The sequence below is a fragment of the Carettochelys insculpta genome, chromosome 5 (genome assembly GCF_033958435.1).
Source record: "Carettochelys insculpta isolate YL-2023 chromosome 5, ASM3395843v1, whole genome shotgun sequence".
Taxonomy (NCBI): Eukaryota; Metazoa; Chordata; order Testudines; family Carettochelyidae; genus Carettochelys; species Carettochelys insculpta.
The window spans coordinates 29,838,876-29,858,241 of record NC_134141.1 but is presented as its reverse complement, the minus strand read 5'-3'; the positions used below and the strand labels follow the sequence as shown (position 1 = coordinate 29,858,241).

Sequence of the window (19,366 nt, the reverse complement as noted above, 5' to 3'; positions counted from 1 at the left end):
GTTCTGGATTACTAAATCTAAGAATTGGAATAACCACCAGGGTTTGTGAGTTATCCCTCCGTTTCTTCAAGTTTGGTCCTAATTGAATAACCACCATTGCCTTCCCAGCGATCCCTATCACAGTAGTATTTTCTACCCATTTGCACTGGTGTAAATGACTATACAAAATGCAAGACAATGGAAAAGCAGGCCTCTGTGGTTCACTGTGTAAGGGAGAGAAAAGCTAGAATTAATGTACCTGATTTTCATTTACACAAAGACCACTTTGCACTTCACTGGCTGTGTAAAGTAGTTGTAAAATGAAAATCAACTACATTTAGAGCCACTTTACGCTCCCTTTGCACATCTAAGAGAGTTGAGAGCTGAGTTGCTAAGAGAGTTGAGAGCCCAGTTGCTTTCGTGAAATGAGAGCTAAGCTCACTAATAGTAAAATATCCAAAATGACTTAAAGTAGCTTTTCTATATCTTAAAATGTCATGACTATAAAATCCATCTAGAGTTAGAAACAAGCAAAATGAGAAGTTGGGAATCTCTGTTTTCCAAATGACTTAAAGGTCCTGTTTCTAACTCTGAAGGGTTACAATATATTGGGCTTGAAATAATGAATTTCGTATTTTAAAAAAATCTCAGCCTCACTTATCTTGGATATTGAACATGGGTTATATTGGGAAAAGGAATTTTGTATTTAGGGGATCAAGAAGGAAATACTTTGCTGTCAAGCTCATTCTTTTTCCTTACCTCATTCAGCTTTTCATTCTTTTTTTTAATGATAGTGGTTTGACACTGTTTCTGAAACATTTTGTTTCTGAGAAATCCCCTGTGACGGTCAAGGATTGCAAATTTTACCAATATGAAGCCCACCTGATGCCAGTACAGACATTCCAGATACAAAACATATTTTCCAGAATTAATTGTTGAGATGTATCAGCCAGAAGTTACAGGCACCAACTGCCACTACCATATAAGAAACAACACAGCCCAGCTTTCACACCCACAAGACTCCCTCTACTAAGGTCCAATTTTCCACCTTTTCCTAATGAAAAGAAGAATGGACTGAGCTCTGCTTTACTCAATGTGGATTTCATTGTGGCACTTGATTAAGACTTGTTTTCCCACAGTGATGAACACTCACTGTTTTATTTAAGTCAGTAAGTGTTGGAAGCCATTAGTATCTCTGAAAATCAGGCAAAAGGGTGGAGATTATAAAATCAAACTCAACAAATTTTTATGCACATGCATACCTAGCATATAAGTAGTCCTGTTGAACTCACAGCTAGACAATTCACCTCATCTGTGTTGTGCAGGAAACTCTACAATGCCTACAACCTCTGGCAGGTACATCTGAACAAGGGTGATACAGGTTGCACCTCTCAAATCCAGTACTCTCTCAGTGGCAACATCCCTCACCTGGCAGGATCATGGATGTCCTCAGACGTAAGAGTCGCAGGCAGGTGCAGGAGTCTCAGTGGGGCTGGGAGCCAGAGCCCCTGCTGGCCCTGTGGCGGTGGGACAGTAGTGTGGCAAGGGCTGGCTGTAGCCCTGTTGCAGCCCGTTGGGAGCCTGGGCTGGGGCCAGCGTCCTAGGGGAGGGGGGCTGGGGCTGCAGCAGCCCTTGAGTGCAGGGCTGTCTGTCTAAAGAAACTCTTCACCCTACCTTGTCCAGCAAACAGTTTTGGTGCCATATGGAAAACAATGGGACTAATCATGTGCTTAAAATTACACATGTGCTCAAGTATTTGTTGAATTGGGACATCAGCTCCCTCTGGACAGAAGTGTGAGATTATGTCTTGCACACAGTGAAATTTAGAGTTAACACAGAGAATGAATCTCAGAAAAGGATCAGCACCAAAGCAGGGTAAATAAAAATGCTCGGCTGGCACAGGCATATGTAACATGGACACAGGGAGCCCGCCCTCTACCAGATACTCCTAGTGTTGTGTAAGTATAACGGTATGTGCACTTGGAATAGAGGTGTTTTGTGCACAAGGAAAACATGGATTTTTTATAACATTATACATAATTAGCTTTCTGCCTGCAAATGTAAGCTGTACATCTCAAGAGTATATATCATATACAGTCTCTTTGAGTGGATAAAATACTTCATATCAGTCTCCATGCATGTTTTTGATTCATTAAAATGGGCCAATCTCTGCAAGTAGTTTCCTTAACATTTTTTCTTATGGGGTGGGGGATTTCTTTCTAAAAATAAAAGAGTAAAAATAATTTTACTCCTTTTGCTGTCAACTCAATAATTTGAATTGGTTGTGCTCTTCTCCTATCATATACAAATATCTTATGATGCTCCTGCTTATATGATTTCCCTGCATAAAAAGTTTATGAATAGGCATTTTTAGATACGCCACTTGGAGCAACACAGTTGTCTTCTCATCCACAGATTTATGGCATCTTAATATCAATAGTCTAAAATTTACAAGTGTAACGATCAGTCCTTCTCTCACCTGAGACCTCAATATTATCCAATAAATGTTGATCCAGCTGCATTTTGCTAATGTTTTTCTCTTCCCCAGAAGGCACTTCTGAATTTAACAGCTTCACTTTTTCTTCTGGCTTTTCATTGACCTTGAAGCCATCTGTAGCTGCTTCAGTGGCTATGATTTCTGCTCCAACTATCATAGCTGATTCTCTCTCCTCCTCTGGAGTTTTAAGCTTTTTAGATCGAGATCTGGTATGCTGGAAGCTGTTATAAGAGATATTGCTGTCACAGTAAAATGTCTTGGATAAGATAAAATGTCTTTTCACCTGCTTAAAGTGGTAAAAACCCGACAATTTTCCTAATTCTTGTGCCAAGAGATGGTTTACAACTTATTAAGTGATAGGTTAACAAATTATTTGATTTAACCTTCTAAAGCTTCATCACACTTCCTTAAAACAAGATATTAAACTATAAACCTGGAAGAACATCAAGCTTTTCTTAATCAAGTGCCAAAGCTAGATTTTGATAAACCAGTCTTCAGAAGCTGAAGAAGACTAATCTTAGCAACATAGTAATAGAGGAAAACTATGGCTGTGTCTACACTACCACTTTCCTTCGAAAGAACGGTGGTAATGAGGCTGTTCGGAGTTTACTAATGAAGTTCTGCCGTGCATAGGCAGCACTTCATTAGGCAAATTACCCCCCAGGGCAATTCAGAAGTTTTAAACTTCGAAGTACTGGTGCGCATCTAGCCACAGCGCTCCTGCCAGTACTTCGAAGTGCCAGGGCATCTTCGAAGTCCCCTTACTCTTAAAAATTTTTAGGAGCATGGGGACTTCGAAGATGCCCTGGCACTTCGAAGTACTGGCGGGAGCGCAACACCTATACGCGCATCAGTACTTCAAAGTTTAAAACTTCTGAGTTGCCCCGGGGGGGGGGCAGAATTTGCCTAATGAAGTGCTGCCTATGCACGGCAGAACTTCATTAGTAAACTCCGAACAGCCTCATTACCGTCCTTCCTTTGAAGGAAGGTGGTAATGCAGACACAGCCTATGTGTTCCATTCCACTAAAATTAGATAACGTTGACCCCGCATGAGACTGTGCAAAAGTGTTCAGGAAAAATCATGCATCTTTGACAAAGATCATTATTTTAAGCAATTGCATATTCATCTTTAGCATCAACTGCTAGGATCTGAATTACAGATAATTTCTGACTGTTAAAAAAAGGTTATCTTAGGGCTGTTGACTAATCCTCACTTAACTCAAGTGATTATCAAATTAATTGTGCTGAATTGCTATTAAACAATGGAATACCAATTGAAATTTACTAAATATCTTTTAATGTTTTTCTACTTTTTCAATAAAGATTACATCTATAACACAGAATATGAAGTGTGCAGTGCTCACTTTATATTATTATAAATATATGTACTGTAAAAATGATAAAAGAAATAGTATTCTTCCATTTACCTCAGAAGCATTGAAGTACAATCTCTTTATTGTGAAAAATGTAACTTACAAACGTGGTCTGTTTTGGTTTTGAGTGAAGTTATGTAATAAAAAATATAAAACTTTAGCGTCTACAAGACCACTAAATCCTATTTCTTGTTCTGCCAATTACTAAGACAAAAAAAGCTTGTTTAATTGATGAGAGATATTGCTACTTGCTTTTTTTAAGAAAATCAGAAAGTTAAAAGAAGCATTTGAATGGCACCTTTGTAGCCAGCATTGCTAGACAGTTACATTCATGTTTTCTATACCTTTCCAGAGGCCATGCTTCTGTGTTGATAAGGCTCATAAAAAATGTGTTAATTAAACTTGTGACTGAATGTCTTGGGGAAGGAATGTATGTCCCCTGCTCTGTTTTACATACATTCGGCCATACATTTCATCTTACAGAAGTCTCAGGTGACGACTGTTTATATTAAGAACACTTACACAGAAGATTTCACAAAATGTAAAGAATGAACCAATGTGACATTTACAAAGATAGCTACAGCACTAGGCAAAGGTTTAGGAATCTGAAGTGCCTTCCAAAGTCAAAGAGAGACAAGGAATGCTTTCAGAAGTCTGAAAAGAGCAATACTCGTATGTAGAAGCTATAGACCCTGAACCACTAAAAAAGAAAAATCAGCTTTTTTCGGTAGCAATTGATTCAGTCGATGAAAATGAACATGCATTAATCCCCACTAATTTGGACGGTTATCAAACAGAACGTTTATCTGCATGGAAAAACGTCCTCTGGAACGCTGGTTGGAGCATGAAGCAATATATGAATCATTAGCACATCTGGCTCATAAATATCTTGCAATGCCAGCTAGAACAGGGCCATGCGAACACCTGTTCTCACTTTCAGGTGACACTATAAACAAGATGCGGGCAGTATTATCTCCTACAAATGTAAACAAACTTGTTTGTCTGAGTGATCGGCTGAACAAGAAGTAGGATTGAGTCACTTGTAAGCCTTTAAGTTTTACATTTTTTAGTTCTGAATGCAATTATTTTTGTACATAATTATATATTTGTAAGTTCCACTTTGGTAATAGAGCTTGACTATAGTACTTGTATGAGGTGAATTGAAAAACACACCTTTTTGTTTGTACAATGCAGATTTTGTAACCAAATATAAATGTAAACTGAGCACTGTACACTTTGTATTCTGTTGTAATTGAAATCAATATATTTGAAAATGTAGAAAGCATCCAAAATATTTAAATAAACTGTACTCAATTTAGTTTAATCAAAATTAATCATGTCATGAGTCATGACTAATGACTTTATTGCTTGACAGTCCCAGTTATTTTACCACACTGAAGTATACGTTTATCCTAACAGCTAAACTATTAAAGGACAACCTACAACATATCTTACACATTTTAAGCACCACCAACAGAAAGGCAAACTTGGAGCAAGAATGCTGGCTCTCAAAGACTGAATGGGCTGTAATCTATATGCCCAAAACACAGAGTGAGAGTCCCAAGTCCCAAAATTTAGTCTAGTATAGCAGGGCAGTACAGTGCATGCCTCTTCCTCACAAGACAGGTATTACCAATTTCCAACCTGATGGCATTTTCATGAGAAGTGTCCTATGTTGCACACATCCCAGCTTATGTCAAAGGGTTGTATATTTTGGACTACGTATGTAGCCAGTGACAAGGGAATAATTTAATAATCTTTTTCACCCACCTTTTAAGGACCAGTATTTTACCTCCACTAATATTCCCTGAATATCCCTCTCTAAAAGGCAATGCTTCTAGAAATTATGTTGCCATGCTGGAAATGCTGATTTGTTGGCATTGTTATTTAATTCCTGGAACCACTAGCTCTTGAGCATGACAGATATTTTGGTCCTTAAGTGCATGAGTATTACCTCCATCCAGGCAGACACATTCCCATAATTATATTTCTATTCTTACCTAATCCTAGTCAGGAAGGCATATTATTCCTGGAATCAAATGTATTTCATCAACACATTACAAAAGAGATTAAATTATACAAACATTCTGTCTCCATTTTGAGGACACACATCCCTGTGTGTCAGCATCACTGGCAATCTAGTAATTAAATAGAATAGAAACATGTTTACCAGCATAGCTGAGTGACTATATTTAGCATATGTACTCATCTGATAAAACTTTTAATACCGGTTGGACCTCTCTCGTGTGGCACCCTTGGGAACTGACCGGTGCTGAATGAGAGAATTTGACAGACCATAGGAGATCAATATTGTCGAGCATATTACCATTTCTTCCACTGTTTACTGGGCTCTTAGAAGACATCTAGAGGTAAATTACAGCTAAATAATGGCAGAGAAGAGCCAGGACTGGTGGCTGTAAACAAACTTTATGGGCCCATGGGAAACTTGGCCACACCCATAGTAAGTGGTTGTCCCGCTAACTAAAATCATGTCAGATGTTACTAGTCGAGACAGTTCCAGATTAGAGAGGTTCAACCTGCATAATTCTTATAGTTCCTCTATTTTTACCTGAAATGGCCACTCAGATTAATAAGAGTTATGTTGACAACTAAATCACTGTTGTCCAAAGAGCAAATCTGTAATAGTATAGTATTGTATATACTATGACAATGCAGGAGTTGCATCTGAGACACTGAACACAATGGTTGTGGCCCCACTTGGCCAAAATTTCGAAATGGCCATGCTAATGGCCAAACTGGGGGATACTAATGAGGCACTGAAATGAATATTCAGTGCCTCATTAGCCTGCTGCCAGCTGCAGCACTTCGTAAGTGCCACTTTTGATTGTGCACAGCTCAGTTACACAGGGGTGCTTTAAGAAAGGACCCCACAGACTTCAAAATCCTCAGCTGATAGAAATAAGAGGATTTCAAATTGTGTGGGGTCCTTTCGAAAAGGGCCCCCATGAATCCGAGCCACATGCAATCAAAAGCAGCACTTTCGAAGTGTCATGGCTGACAGTATGCTAATTAGGTGCTGAATATTCATTTCAGTGCCTCATTAGTATCCTCCGACTTGGCCATTAGCGTGGGCATTTCGAAATTTTGGCCAAGTGTGGCCACAGCCAATGTAATACAATTCTATATTGGTGTGTGTATGCACGAACATTATACACACTCATTCCTCGTTTAACGAGTACTTTACTTATGAGTACTCGCTAAAACGAGGGACACATATACTTATCATTGTTCACTATGCAAGTGAATTCCCCCGCTTACATGAGACAGAGCCAGCCACAGGGTCCCTGGCCGGGGAGGTGGCGGCGGGGACCCACAGTCACGCAGCTGGCTCAGCTCCAGGCACGGGGTCCTTGGCCAGGGGCAGGAAGACCTGAAGCCCGTGGATGGGGTCCCTGGCTGTGGGGGCTGGAAGACCCTCAGCACTGTGGCTGGCTCAGCTCCAGCCACAGGGTTCCTGGCTGGGGTGGAGGGAGATCCACAGTCCAGCCCAGCCCACTCCCAACACAACCCCTGCAGCAACTCCCTGTGCATTGCCCCTGCCCTGGCTGGTCCCAACACTCCCCCCCAGCCCACAGCTCCCCACCCAGCCCACCCCCAACACCCATCCCATCCCGTCCTGAACCCCCCAGCCCGCTGCACCCCACTCAAGTACCGCTGCTGCAGTCCAGAGGAACAAGCCACCACCTCCTCCACTGGAGCTGCCACCAGGTTTTAACCCTCCCTCCCACTCATGGCCCCAAACTGCTCCCACCCTTTAACACTCCACAACACCCCCCCACCCAAGGTTCACTTACGTTTCCAAAGCAGCACCACATGCTGCCACTCCTTCCCTGAGTTTGGAACACTAGGAACCAATCAGAGACTTTTACATGTACTTTAATGGTAATTCAATGTCCCTCATGAGTTTTTGCCTATGAGCAGAAAGTTGGGAACCCACTGTACTCATATATCAAGAGATGAGTATACGTGTACCATAAGGAAGTCAAAGAATGCCATTTGCCAGTCTTTTGTAAGTTCAAAAGTAATACACTGTTCTTCAGGACATTTAAGTGGTCTATGAAATAACAGGCAATAAAAGTACAAAAAGTTATGATTGATTAATTCTCATGATCACTGAAGATTTCACTAACGTTTTTCCATGTGAGACCCACCCTCCTATAACAAATTCTCCTCTTGTTCTGTTTGGAAATTTAACTTCCCTTCTCCTCCATAACCTGCAGTTGGCCCTGCACCCAGGAGCATCATCTGCTGTCAAAGCGCACAGAAGCTAGTGCTGAGCAATAGTGCCCATCAACTTTAATAAAGTTGCTGATCTGCCATCGCTCAAGAAGAAAGATCCCCAAGATAACTCTGAACTGTTTCTTGCACAGCCTTGGGCGTTCTTTCACATTTATTTCATTACCTTCTTTAATAAATTTCAGAGACACAGCCCATGTTTACAGGCAGGATCCTCAGCTGTACTAGTGCTGGGCCAAACACAACTGATGGTGGGGAGGGGCATGGAAAAAAGGCACCTTCCTGTTCCTGATGCTGGCTAGAGCTTGGGTACACCCCTGCCACAACTTCTAGCAGCCCCAAGGACATATCTAGGTGCAGCAGCATCCAAGAATAATTTCAGAAAGCCAGAGATTACAAAAGAGCCAACACTGACCGGATTGCATTCTCCTTACTTTAATCACAACCACTATAACGAAAGGGATGGCAGTGGACTGGCAACACTATTGCTAAGGCACCCAATTGCTCCTCTTACACTATCTACACTGTAATGGGATGTGACTGCACTTCATGTGGGCACACATGCACTAGCTAGCAGGCTAAAAATAACAGCAAATACTTGGAAGTACAGACACAACCACAGGCTAGCAACTTGAGTGTGTACAGTACTCAGGTTTCTGAGGTGGGTTTATACGCCATTGTTGAAGCTTGCTTTTTGTTTTCACCCATGCCAGTCACATTAAAGCTAATATAGGCATGCCTACCCAAGACTCAATCGCACCTTTGAGTGTAGCCATATGCTACAAGAAACTGCACAAACTTAGGTCAGGTATAGGGGATAGAGGAAAGGAGACCAAGGATCAGGTGAATAATTTCCAAAAAGAACACTTGTGCAGAAAAATTATTAGCATGGAAAATAGGAAACTCCATGTATTTATTGTATAGGCTTCCCCTCCCCCATTTGTTTTTATTCATTGTTATTTTGTATGAATTTAGCATTAATGGACATAATGAACTATCAGCACTGACAAGAGTCAAGCACATGGCAGAAAAAGGAATGAACAAGCTCTATACACTAGGTGCCAACAATGCATCTTGTTTTTTGATACTTAGTACCTTTGCCTAGACCCCCACCCTGCAGTTCTTCTTGTGGTTACAGTAAAACCTCATCAAAAAGTTGTGAACTTTGGCAGCATTTGATGTCTTTGTTGATTTCATGATATGGATCAACATGGATAAAACGTCATAGAGCTACACATTTTGAGCTGAGTTCCTTTGAAGTTCAACAGGAGCGTGCAGCTTTGAAAGCTTTAGAAATTAATTAGAGCAAAGTCTTCAAATTAAGGATCCAATTCAGCACAGACATTAAACATCTGCTTAGATTCTTTGATGAATAAGGATGTACTAAAAGCATGTGGTCATTAGCTGAATCTGGGCCCAGTTTTACTTCTGTTAAGGAAGAAATATGAAACCTAACTTTGAATTGTTGGGGTTTTGAATGGTAGATTTTTTAAAGGACTTTCACAGAAGCCTGCAAAACCTGCTCGAATAAGCTAACAATGCATTCATACACTCTTGAATATCCCGCAAACCAAACTATATTAAAGGTTTGAAAATGTTCTACTAGGTCTTCCAGGTCAGACTTTTCATGTGTGTGCCCCTCAACCCTTTGTGTAGGGACCAGGGAAGAGCAGGGGCAAGTTTTTGTAGACATTAAGTGGCACCTTTGCTGGGAGCTCAGGAAATAGCCTAAGGGTTAAGTCAATACAAAAAATGAACACCTCACCCCTAAAGGTGAACCCTTGCTTTGCAGCTGAGGCATATTTGTGGAGCACTATGGGGAAAACCTGTTTGTAGAGTAACTGCACTCCCCATGAGCACTGAATCTTTTGTCACCATGAATTTTGATTTATTTAGGAATAAGCAGAGAAAGAAGGTGGCCCTAGAACCCTGACTGTATAGCATAAAGCGCTTCTGTCTGCCATTGTAGCTGTCATTGGAGGAGAGGAATGTCACTTCAGAATCTGAGGTAAGAGAAATGGAGGAGCCTGGACCCAGCAAAGAAGCTATGACCTGCTTGGTGTCTGGAGATGTGGACAGCCAGCGAAGCAGCTGAGGCTGGGATTCATCACTCCAACCTTACACTATGCCCAAGCACCAGCAAACCCTTCAAGGGCCAGAAAGGAACCTGCCTGGGGATTTAGACTGATGGTTGTTTAGACCCTGGATGGAGTAAGGTGGACTAAGTTGGAACATGTAAGTCTTCGGGGGCAACAACAAATGGAAGAATCCATACCACACATGTAGTGCCACTACCTGTGTTTTATTTGTCCAGTGAGTGAGCAGAAGATATTTATCCTCAGTTGTATCAGACCACCTTTTAAAAAGAAATAAATACAACTTTTCCCAAAATATACACTATCTACATGATGACACTGGATGCAGCCTTAAGGGTATTTTACAAAGTCAAAACTTTTATAGATTCAATGATAACCCTCAAAATAGGTTTTCAGTTACATCAGTGAAGTCTGCATTGAAATTGGGTTCAGTTTTTTATTATGCCAAATTCCAATGCATTGTTAATCTATAGCAGACATAGCAGGTATTGGCAATGGTATTGTGAGAGTCTTCCAAGCAGGTATTTTTCTAGAGAGTGTCTAGGCCATGAACTAGTGAAAGTTAAGTCCATTGTTGCAGGATGTGCACATCTGCTACAATTCTGCACCTGTTTTATACCCCTTTTCTAATTAATCAATAGCATTGAGTCCACTCCCTACAGATGTTTTCCTCATCTCCTGGCTGGAAATGTTGTTATGCACAGTGGCAGCCACCAATATTTTCAAAATGCTATAGAACACACCCTCAAAGAAAAACAAATAAATATTGCACTGGAAGCAATAGTCACCATGTGCATAAACTTTAGCTATGTGTTTTCCTTACACATTGCAACATTAACATATTTCCCATTTATTATAATTATTACAAATTATGCCTTTCCTGGCCTCAAATTCATGGTTAAATTGTAAGAAGAGATAAATTAGCTGTGACTAGAATAAATAACAACTCCAATGGAATGTTGGAGAAAGGGGCATTGGAAAAATATGGAAATACAGAACACATTAACTTAATTAAATGGAAGGTGAACAAAGTTAATTACCATTTGGGAGGTTTCTTTGTTTTCCTTCTTCTCTGCAACCAGGCCTTTACCTCAGGTGTTGTTTCAGGGGTGGATTTTGTGTGATCAATTGTATATAAATCCTTTCCTTGCTTCCAAAGTTGATATCTATCTGGTTGAAACTTCCTCACAAAGATATCCATTGATATTGTTACCATGTCATTCCTGCAGGTGCACTGGGGGGAGAAATGAAACATGTATATTGCAAGTGAGAAATTAAATGATTTAATAACGTTTCTCGTAGAAAAGGGCCAAATAAAGGCCTTTAATATGAAACCCTACAACCTCCTTCACAAAAATTAATTTTGCATTTTTTAGACAAATGATCAGACAGAAAACATTATGTAACTATACCTATACCTAGATTCCTCATATTCCAAGAGGACAGTCCATTTATAGCACAGGGGTCGGCAACCAAAAGAGCAAGAAGAACCTTTATTTTTTTCTAATTCAGTGAAAACTCAATAATTCAAGAGCCACAATGCATGTGAATACGAGATGGTCTTTAACAAATAACATCAAAACATACTTTCTGTAGCCCCTATTTTAAGAACAGTGCACACACATATCTCACAATACACTGCACATATTAAAAGGGGAGTTATTCAACATTTTGAGATCACATATCATTTGCTATTTCGATATGAGTTGTTTATTGTTCAGCTTTTAGACATTCACTGAAATATCGAAAATAATCAGGAGAGGGGTTTTTGTGCTTTTTTTTTCTTTCTAACTTTGCATTTATAGTGTTGGGAGCAACAAAGAAGTCCTTAATGGGCTGCAAGTTGGCAGGCATCTGATTTAGCATATACTTGGTATGGAAATATCACTGGCTGATGAACTCCATTTAATAACAGACAAAAAGCAAATATCTAAGCTCTTTCTTGTATGCCTCTGTGGTTAATAAGAATGAGGTACTGTTGAAAACAGATCTGGTGTGGATTACCATTGAATGGTCCGCTCTGAAGAGATTCAACAAGTAGTTCTGAGCAATTGCTTATCTGCTCCAAGGGTTTTTAGGTGGGGTATTACAGGACGCTAAGCCCACAGTAAAGCTCATGCTGTGTTGTCTTCAATGCTACTGAAATCAAAACAGTGCAGGTTGACTAGCCAAGATACAGCTTTTGCGATGTTGACATATCCTAAAATTGTAAGGCCAGATTGGATTGTTTGGGTCATCTCATCTGGCGTCCTGAACACTGAAGTTATTTTACCCCCAAATTCCTCTGTCAAACCAAATAACGTTTGTTTGATTATTTATTCAAATTTTAATGAATTCCTTTTCTTTACAAAGTCTCAACCTGCTGACACAGAAATGAACTGGCATATTTTAAACAAAATAAAATAAACAGGAGTGAATTTCCAAGTAAGAAGATTCTCTCACTTAAGATAACAGAAATTGAAACACGGAGATGTACATATCATGTCTCAATAAAACTGGAAGGAACCTCGAGAAGTCTTCCAGTCCAGTCCCCTGCAATCATAGCAGAACTTGTCACCATCCCTCACAGATTTTTTTTTAATCTACCCTGCTCCTGCACCTTTTCTAACCACTGAGCTACCCCTGCCCCGCAGAAAGGAGGGCCAGGACTTGTCCGAGAGTCAAACCCAGAATCTCTCACACCCAAAACAAGAATCATGCCCCTAAACAGTGTAGTACAATACAGATCATGCAGTATAGAGATAGTAAAATATTATCTTCAAAGCAAATTTACTGTCTCCGAAGCTCAAAACAAATCCTTAATATTAGGACATTATAATGTGAATCAACAAGGCTGCAGCACATAAACCACCCATGCCAAGAACAAATTTATTCGTTAAAACTTGATCCTCCAAAACTGAATACCCTGAAATGTGATATTTAATAAAATGTCTCAACTGGCAAGTGAAACTAAGCCACACTGCCAATGTGACCTTTCAGGTGAATTGAAGAAAGTAAACAAATTAACAACATATGGCCAGTCCTTCTATTCCTCTATGCTTACTTTTATCATGCTTTTTCAACCAAACAGAATGTTTAACCACAGATGCAATTAAATCTGTTTGTAGCTGACTGCTAAAAAGGCTCACAGCACCTGTGTACTGCAGGTATATAACCCTTCTCTCTCCTCCATCCAGCTGCCACTTCCACCCCATCCTTCTTCCTTGAAAATAATAAGCTCCATAATGGAAAAAGGGATTAGAAATGTCATAAAATGTCCATCTTTCCTTTCAGTACTTCAAAAGCACACATCCAGCATAATATAAAAAGCCAGACAGGAAACTAACTTCAGGCAGCAGCCAGAACTGCATTGAAATAAGACATTTAAACCCTAGTGGTAAATTGTTGCAAACATGAAAAGGCACCTTAAAAACTGGCTTTGTAGAAATTCATGTCCCACAAAGAAAACGTTTTTGCCAAGACTTTGTGTTCATGGTATGTCAACCAAAGCCTAACCCAAAGGAAAAATTCTTTTACTGACCAGATCCAGCGTGTGGAAATTGTAATATTTCAGCAGTTGAAGTTGTTATGACTCAGGGATGTTATCTTTTAATGCAATTCCTTGAATCTTTTGAAGACTGCTAGTGTGATAAATGTCGTAGTAGTTTTTGTGTCAAGTAAACAACTCCAGGAAATATTTCTGAATTTACATTATGCTCTGTTACATTTTCCAATGGAAATTTTAACACAAATTTGAACCAAAAGAAAAATTGTGACTATATTCTTGGCTCTTCACAAACTAAGAATTCAGCACTGTTTTCAAAAAAGGAGGAGGGAAGGAAGACATATCATGCCCCACACTTCTGCAATATTAATTCTCATTGCTAGTACCACAGCATTATGCCACACATAACATTAATATATATTAATACTAATGTCTTACATGGTTCTTTTCATCAGCAGTTCTCAAAATGTTTTACAAGAAATGAAAATGAAAAAATTACAACATGGAGCAGCAAAGTGACCCATCCAAGGTAACACAGAAGGCCAAAGGCAGGTCTGGGATTAGAATTCAAGTCTCTTGAGTCCCAGGACAGTACACAGCCTATTAGGCAACACAATCTCTCATTTCTCACATGACGGGGGTGCAGTCATTGCAGCTGATTCTGTCTGATACTTCTGCAGAAAAGGCATATTTCCCAGTTTCACAGTAACTTGTACACAGTACAGAGGAAAGTGAGGCACAGGTTATATTAAATACATTATTTTAGGGAAACTTAAGCATTTTTTAATTGGTAGTTATCAGTTTTACTGTCTCAAGCCACCCCAGAATGAAGAATCCTTTCACATTTAAAAGCACAATTCCATTAACAGCTATTTTGAAAGTTTGCAGTTTACATAAACTGCCTACTTCTTTAAAGAAGCTGCAGCTGTACAACACCCACATACCTCTCCCTCGACCTAACTCACAATTCTTCCTGGTTAGAGGAGCTAATATACTGATGAGAAAGTCATCCAAAGTATTAAAGGAGTTCTGAGGTCACAATCACATCAGGGCCGTGTCTACACTAGCCAAAAACTTCGAAACGGCCATGCAAATAGCCATTTCGAAGTTTACTAATGAAGCACTGAAATACATATTCAGCGCCTCTTTAGAATGAGGGCAGCCGCGGCACTTCGAAATTGACATGGCTTGCCGCCATGCGGCTCATCCAGACAGGGCTCCTTTTCGAAAAGACCCCACCAACTTCGAAGTCCCCTTATTCCTATGAGCTGATAATTAATAATTTGCATGGCCATTTCGAAGTTTTTGGCTAGTGTAGACGTAGCCCACAAGTGCTAAAGTGCCAGTATTTCATGATGGTTGATGCCCATAAGTAAAATCTGATATGATTTCTCTTTTTTTAGGGTGAGCATCGCATTATTTTTGTACCAAGCTCTTACCAGCTTACCTCATTCAGAAAGTTACTGGTCAATAATACTGAGCAATTACACAAAAGCAGAGACAGTGCTTCTGGATATTGAATAGGTGCATAGATTGTCTACCAGAATACCTGTCAACACTAAAAACTAAATTCATTATATAATGACAAGTGAAACTGAATTTTCCCCTTGTTTATATATAAAATCCCTTTGAATGCAAGCTACACTATGTGAACATGAAAAACGGTTGCATAAGGAACTGTTTTAAATGATTACTATCTTTGCTGTTAGGAATCAAGATTCCAAGAAATCTGGAAAGGGGTCAATATTTAAATCAGCATTGATTTATTGAAGGAAAAATCTATCAAGAAAAAGTGTCTAATGATAGCACAATGATGTTCTAAAAGAAAAGTTTCATATTAAATTATGCCTAAATGAAGCACAAAAATCTCCCTTTTCTAGTAATCTTTGAATATTTTATACTGTGCTTTTATACCACTATGTAAGTGTATTACATTTTTGTAAAAATAAATCACTAACTAAAATGAGACAACAGAAGAATGTTAATACTTGCAGCATTGTCAACATGCTAATTAGAGCCTTCATCATTTCCTGGGAAATCCTGAGGGCTTAAGCTTCTAGATAAGTGCGACTAAAAAGGTTGTTTCTACACTTGCATTCGTATGCAAAAGAGCTAAATTGAAAATGCAAATGAGGTACAAATTTGCATATCTGACACCTCATTTGCATATTCTTATTTCGAAAGAAGACGACCAGTGTAGACCCTGCTCTTTCAAAAGTAAATCCCATCTTCGAAAGAATCCATAAAAAAGGGAATAAGGATTCTTTCAAAGATGGGATTTACTTTCGAAAGGGCAGTATCTACACTGGTTTTCTTCTTTCGAAAGAAGCTATTTAGAAATAAGGATATGCAAATGAGGTGTCCGGTGTGCAAATTTGTACATCATTTGCATTTTGATTTACCTCATTTGCATACCTATTTCAAAAGAGGAATGAAAGCGTAGACACAGCCAAAATGTTTGAAAACATCATATGAGACAGTGAAATCAGATATATGCTGCAGAGCATTTCTATTTAGGTTTTCCCCAAAATGTGCAAAGAAACAAGTATGTTGCTTTGATAAATAATCTGGAAAGTTTTTTTTAAATATTCTTTCCGTATTGCCCACCTGACTTACTTATAGTTGACTATTTTATGGCTTCCTGTTTCCAAGACAGAAGGGTGAGTGAGAGCTTCTGTCTCTGAAGCTAACTTGAATGTCATTATCTTGAAGAGTCCAGCTGGGACAGAAACTGTCAGACAGGAGTGGGCAAAATATGGCTCTTGGGCGGAATCTAGCCCCCCACCAGCCACAGCCTATGACCCAGCAGGAGCTCAGACGGGTGCCATGCTTGCCCAGTGCTCAAAATAGCTGGCTGACAGGTCATGTGCTTCTCTGAGCATTGCAACAAGATGGGGGAGGGGGAGTAGACCAGTGAATGGGAGCCATGAGACTGTGCTGGGGGCAGGGAGCAATGCACAAAGCCTCCTCCACCAAGCTCACAGTGGTGCTGAGAGAAACACATGGCTCCCCACAGCCTGCCACTCTGAGCAGTGCATGGGGGCAGGGAAGGCAAGGACCCTATCTGAGAGATTTGCTGGGCTGCCGGCCAGGAGGTACCTAGGTAAGTGCTTCCTGGCCAGAGCCTACATCTGGCACTGCACCCCTTCTTCCCTCCAACTCTCTGCTCCCCCTTCTGCATAACTTTAACACTCTGAATCTCTGATCCTGCAACCACACTCCCTTCCAGACCCTGTAGCCCAATCCCTTGCCCCAGGACACAAACCACTCCTGCCCTAGGTCACAACCCAAACCCTCTGCCACACTACTGAACCCCTACCCCAGATCAAAACCTTGCACCCCTCCTACACATCTGGCCTAGGTCACAGCCCTGTCCCAGATCCCTGCAGCCCCCTCCTCCAGGTCAGGATCCTCTCCTGCACCCACACCTATATATCTCCTCCCAGAATGTGCATCCAATCCCCTGCCTCAGGTCACCAGCCAACTTCACCCAAACTCCCTCACACCCCTTCCTGCTGTCCAGTCCCTTACCTGGAGTTCGCTTCTGCACCCAACCTCCACCCCAGACTCTGTACCTCCTCCATGACGATCATGGAAGAATGAAGTCCTTCACCATTTACTGAATGCTTTGAGCAGCTCCTCCACCAAAAAGTATTGCTCACCCCTACTGTAGGACATGCAGCTGCCCACCACAACACCAAGAATGTCATGTTCGCCATTCCCAAGAAAAGCTTTGAAAAATCTCCTAATATTTTAAGAGGTAAAAAATAAATATATACACTTTCATGTGGAATGAGAAGACTTTAAAACTGTTTTATAAACTAACAAAAATAGAAAATCTTCTGAAATTACTATCTGCTGGGTATTCCTTGACCTATGTGAAATGAGTTGTGCTCAACCTATGCCCTAACAGACAAGTGTCCATGCTACAAAAACTACCACCCTTCCTTTCCCTGCCCCTTCTCACATTTGGAATCTGTGTTGGGTACTTCAACAGAGAATAATAAACTGAAAAAACATGAGAATTCCTGGTCAGGACTGAAATATATTGACAGAAAAGTGAGAGAATTTCATTTGCTGCAGACTACAAAAAATACCCACTCTGAGGATAAACTGTTACATCAATGAGAATTTACATCCAATAAAATTAAAATAATCGTTCATGTTGGAGGTGGTAAATTTTGCAGTAGGAGTCCCTGGATTACCAGCAAAGATCATCATAGCAATCAAAATGATTATGGGAATAGACTTTCATGATCCTTTGGTATTATTATTATTATTGGTTTTATTATTAGTTCTAGAGATATAGAGAAAACAGCTTGAAGGAAATGTTTAATAGTATCTGCAAGGTGTTTGATAGCAGGGTGTTGAGAGAAGACTGTTTCATCCACTTTATTAAATTGGTATAAGAGAGTGAAATGTATTTGTAATGAAGAAAACTGCCTACTTGAGAAATCATCGGTCAAAAGACTTTTTTGCAACGGATGCCATTTCTGAATAACTTAAACCAAATGAATATTGGAAAAGACTAAACATTTTTTTACTGGTTTTGCCTGACCAAGCCAAGGATTTCTCCCTTTTTAGGTTCTGATTCAGAAAGATAATTAAGTATGTGCCAAACTTTAAGCCCATGTTTATTTCTTTTGAAGAGAATGGTACTATTCATGTGCTTAAAGTTAGACGTGATTACACTGCTTCCTTAATCAACATCCTAGATGTAATATCAGCAAATCACCTACACGTGTATCATTTTAATACCAATTGTCCCACTGATCTGGACATGCATGGTGGAAAGAGAAATACAGCAATGGATTTAAGTTGCAGGCCACATCTTTATTATTTTAACTATGAGGCAGGTACTATACACCCACTTCCCTGACATTTAACCAGGTTCACCAGTGCCAATGAAAACCCCAGGGCAAAGGCTGGGGGAGGAGGGACGGCTCTGTGCCCTGGAAGCAGCTGGGCCAATGGTAGAAGGGATGGGGCCTAGTTCCCTCATACCTATGACTTGAACAAAAACCATTTATGGCTTTAGCCAGACAAATCCATTAAGCTGGGCACTCCCATAGCTCTGCTATGGCCTCTTTCCTAGCCCTATCAGTTTCTGAATAACAATTTCAAGGCTATTGCTCCTTGTTAAAACTAAACATCACCCACTCTAATACCTTCCAGTAGCTGGCCTCTGCCATGTTGAACACTGTTTCACTAAGTCTGAAAGCAACAACAAAGACTTGACAAATGCAACTTAAAACAGAAATGTGTCCATCCCACAAATGCACTCCCTAGATAAAGCCTTCAACAACCCAGCAAATTTTACAGGGGGATAATATACTTGTCATCGTCTTTGCTTCTCCCATTTTATGACCATCCTTCCAAAAGCTTCCTTAGTACGCGTCCTCTACATGACCCAATAAAACCTGCAACCATGCAGCAAACCAGGCCAAGGAGGAAACCCAGTACTACCCATAAGCTAGTCCGTGGTGCATCACAGACACTCTGTATCTCACCATCACAGGCTCAGTGATGGCACAAACAACAGAAGAGACCTACCTTAACTCTAAATTATCTAAACCAAACAACTGTAGCTTTGTAAACCATGACTGCCTTTGGCGTTGGGGTTTTCTTCCAGTCTGAATTATAGCTGTACAAACAAACCCTGGATGGCAAAGAGCATTA

At 40.2% G+C, this 19,366-nt stretch overlaps 1 protein-coding gene across 2 annotated transcripts in view; it reads right to left on the bottom strand.

Annotated features, from left to right (window-relative positions):
• KDM4C (lysine demethylase 4C) overlaps positions 1–19,366 on the bottom strand; it is a 461,923-nt gene that overhangs the window by 202,261 nt on the left and 240,296 nt on the right. For both annotated transcript variants that reach the window (XM_074994881.1, XM_074994882.1), the window contains exons 9-10: positions 11,244–11,437; positions 2,459–2,697 (exon numbers count right to left, since the gene is read on the bottom strand). In XM_074994881.1, the coding sequence (XP_074850982.1) occupies positions 2,459–2,697; positions 11,244–11,437 (433 nt within the window). The remainder of the gene's footprint in view (positions 1–2,458; positions 2,698–11,243; positions 11,438–19,366) is intronic.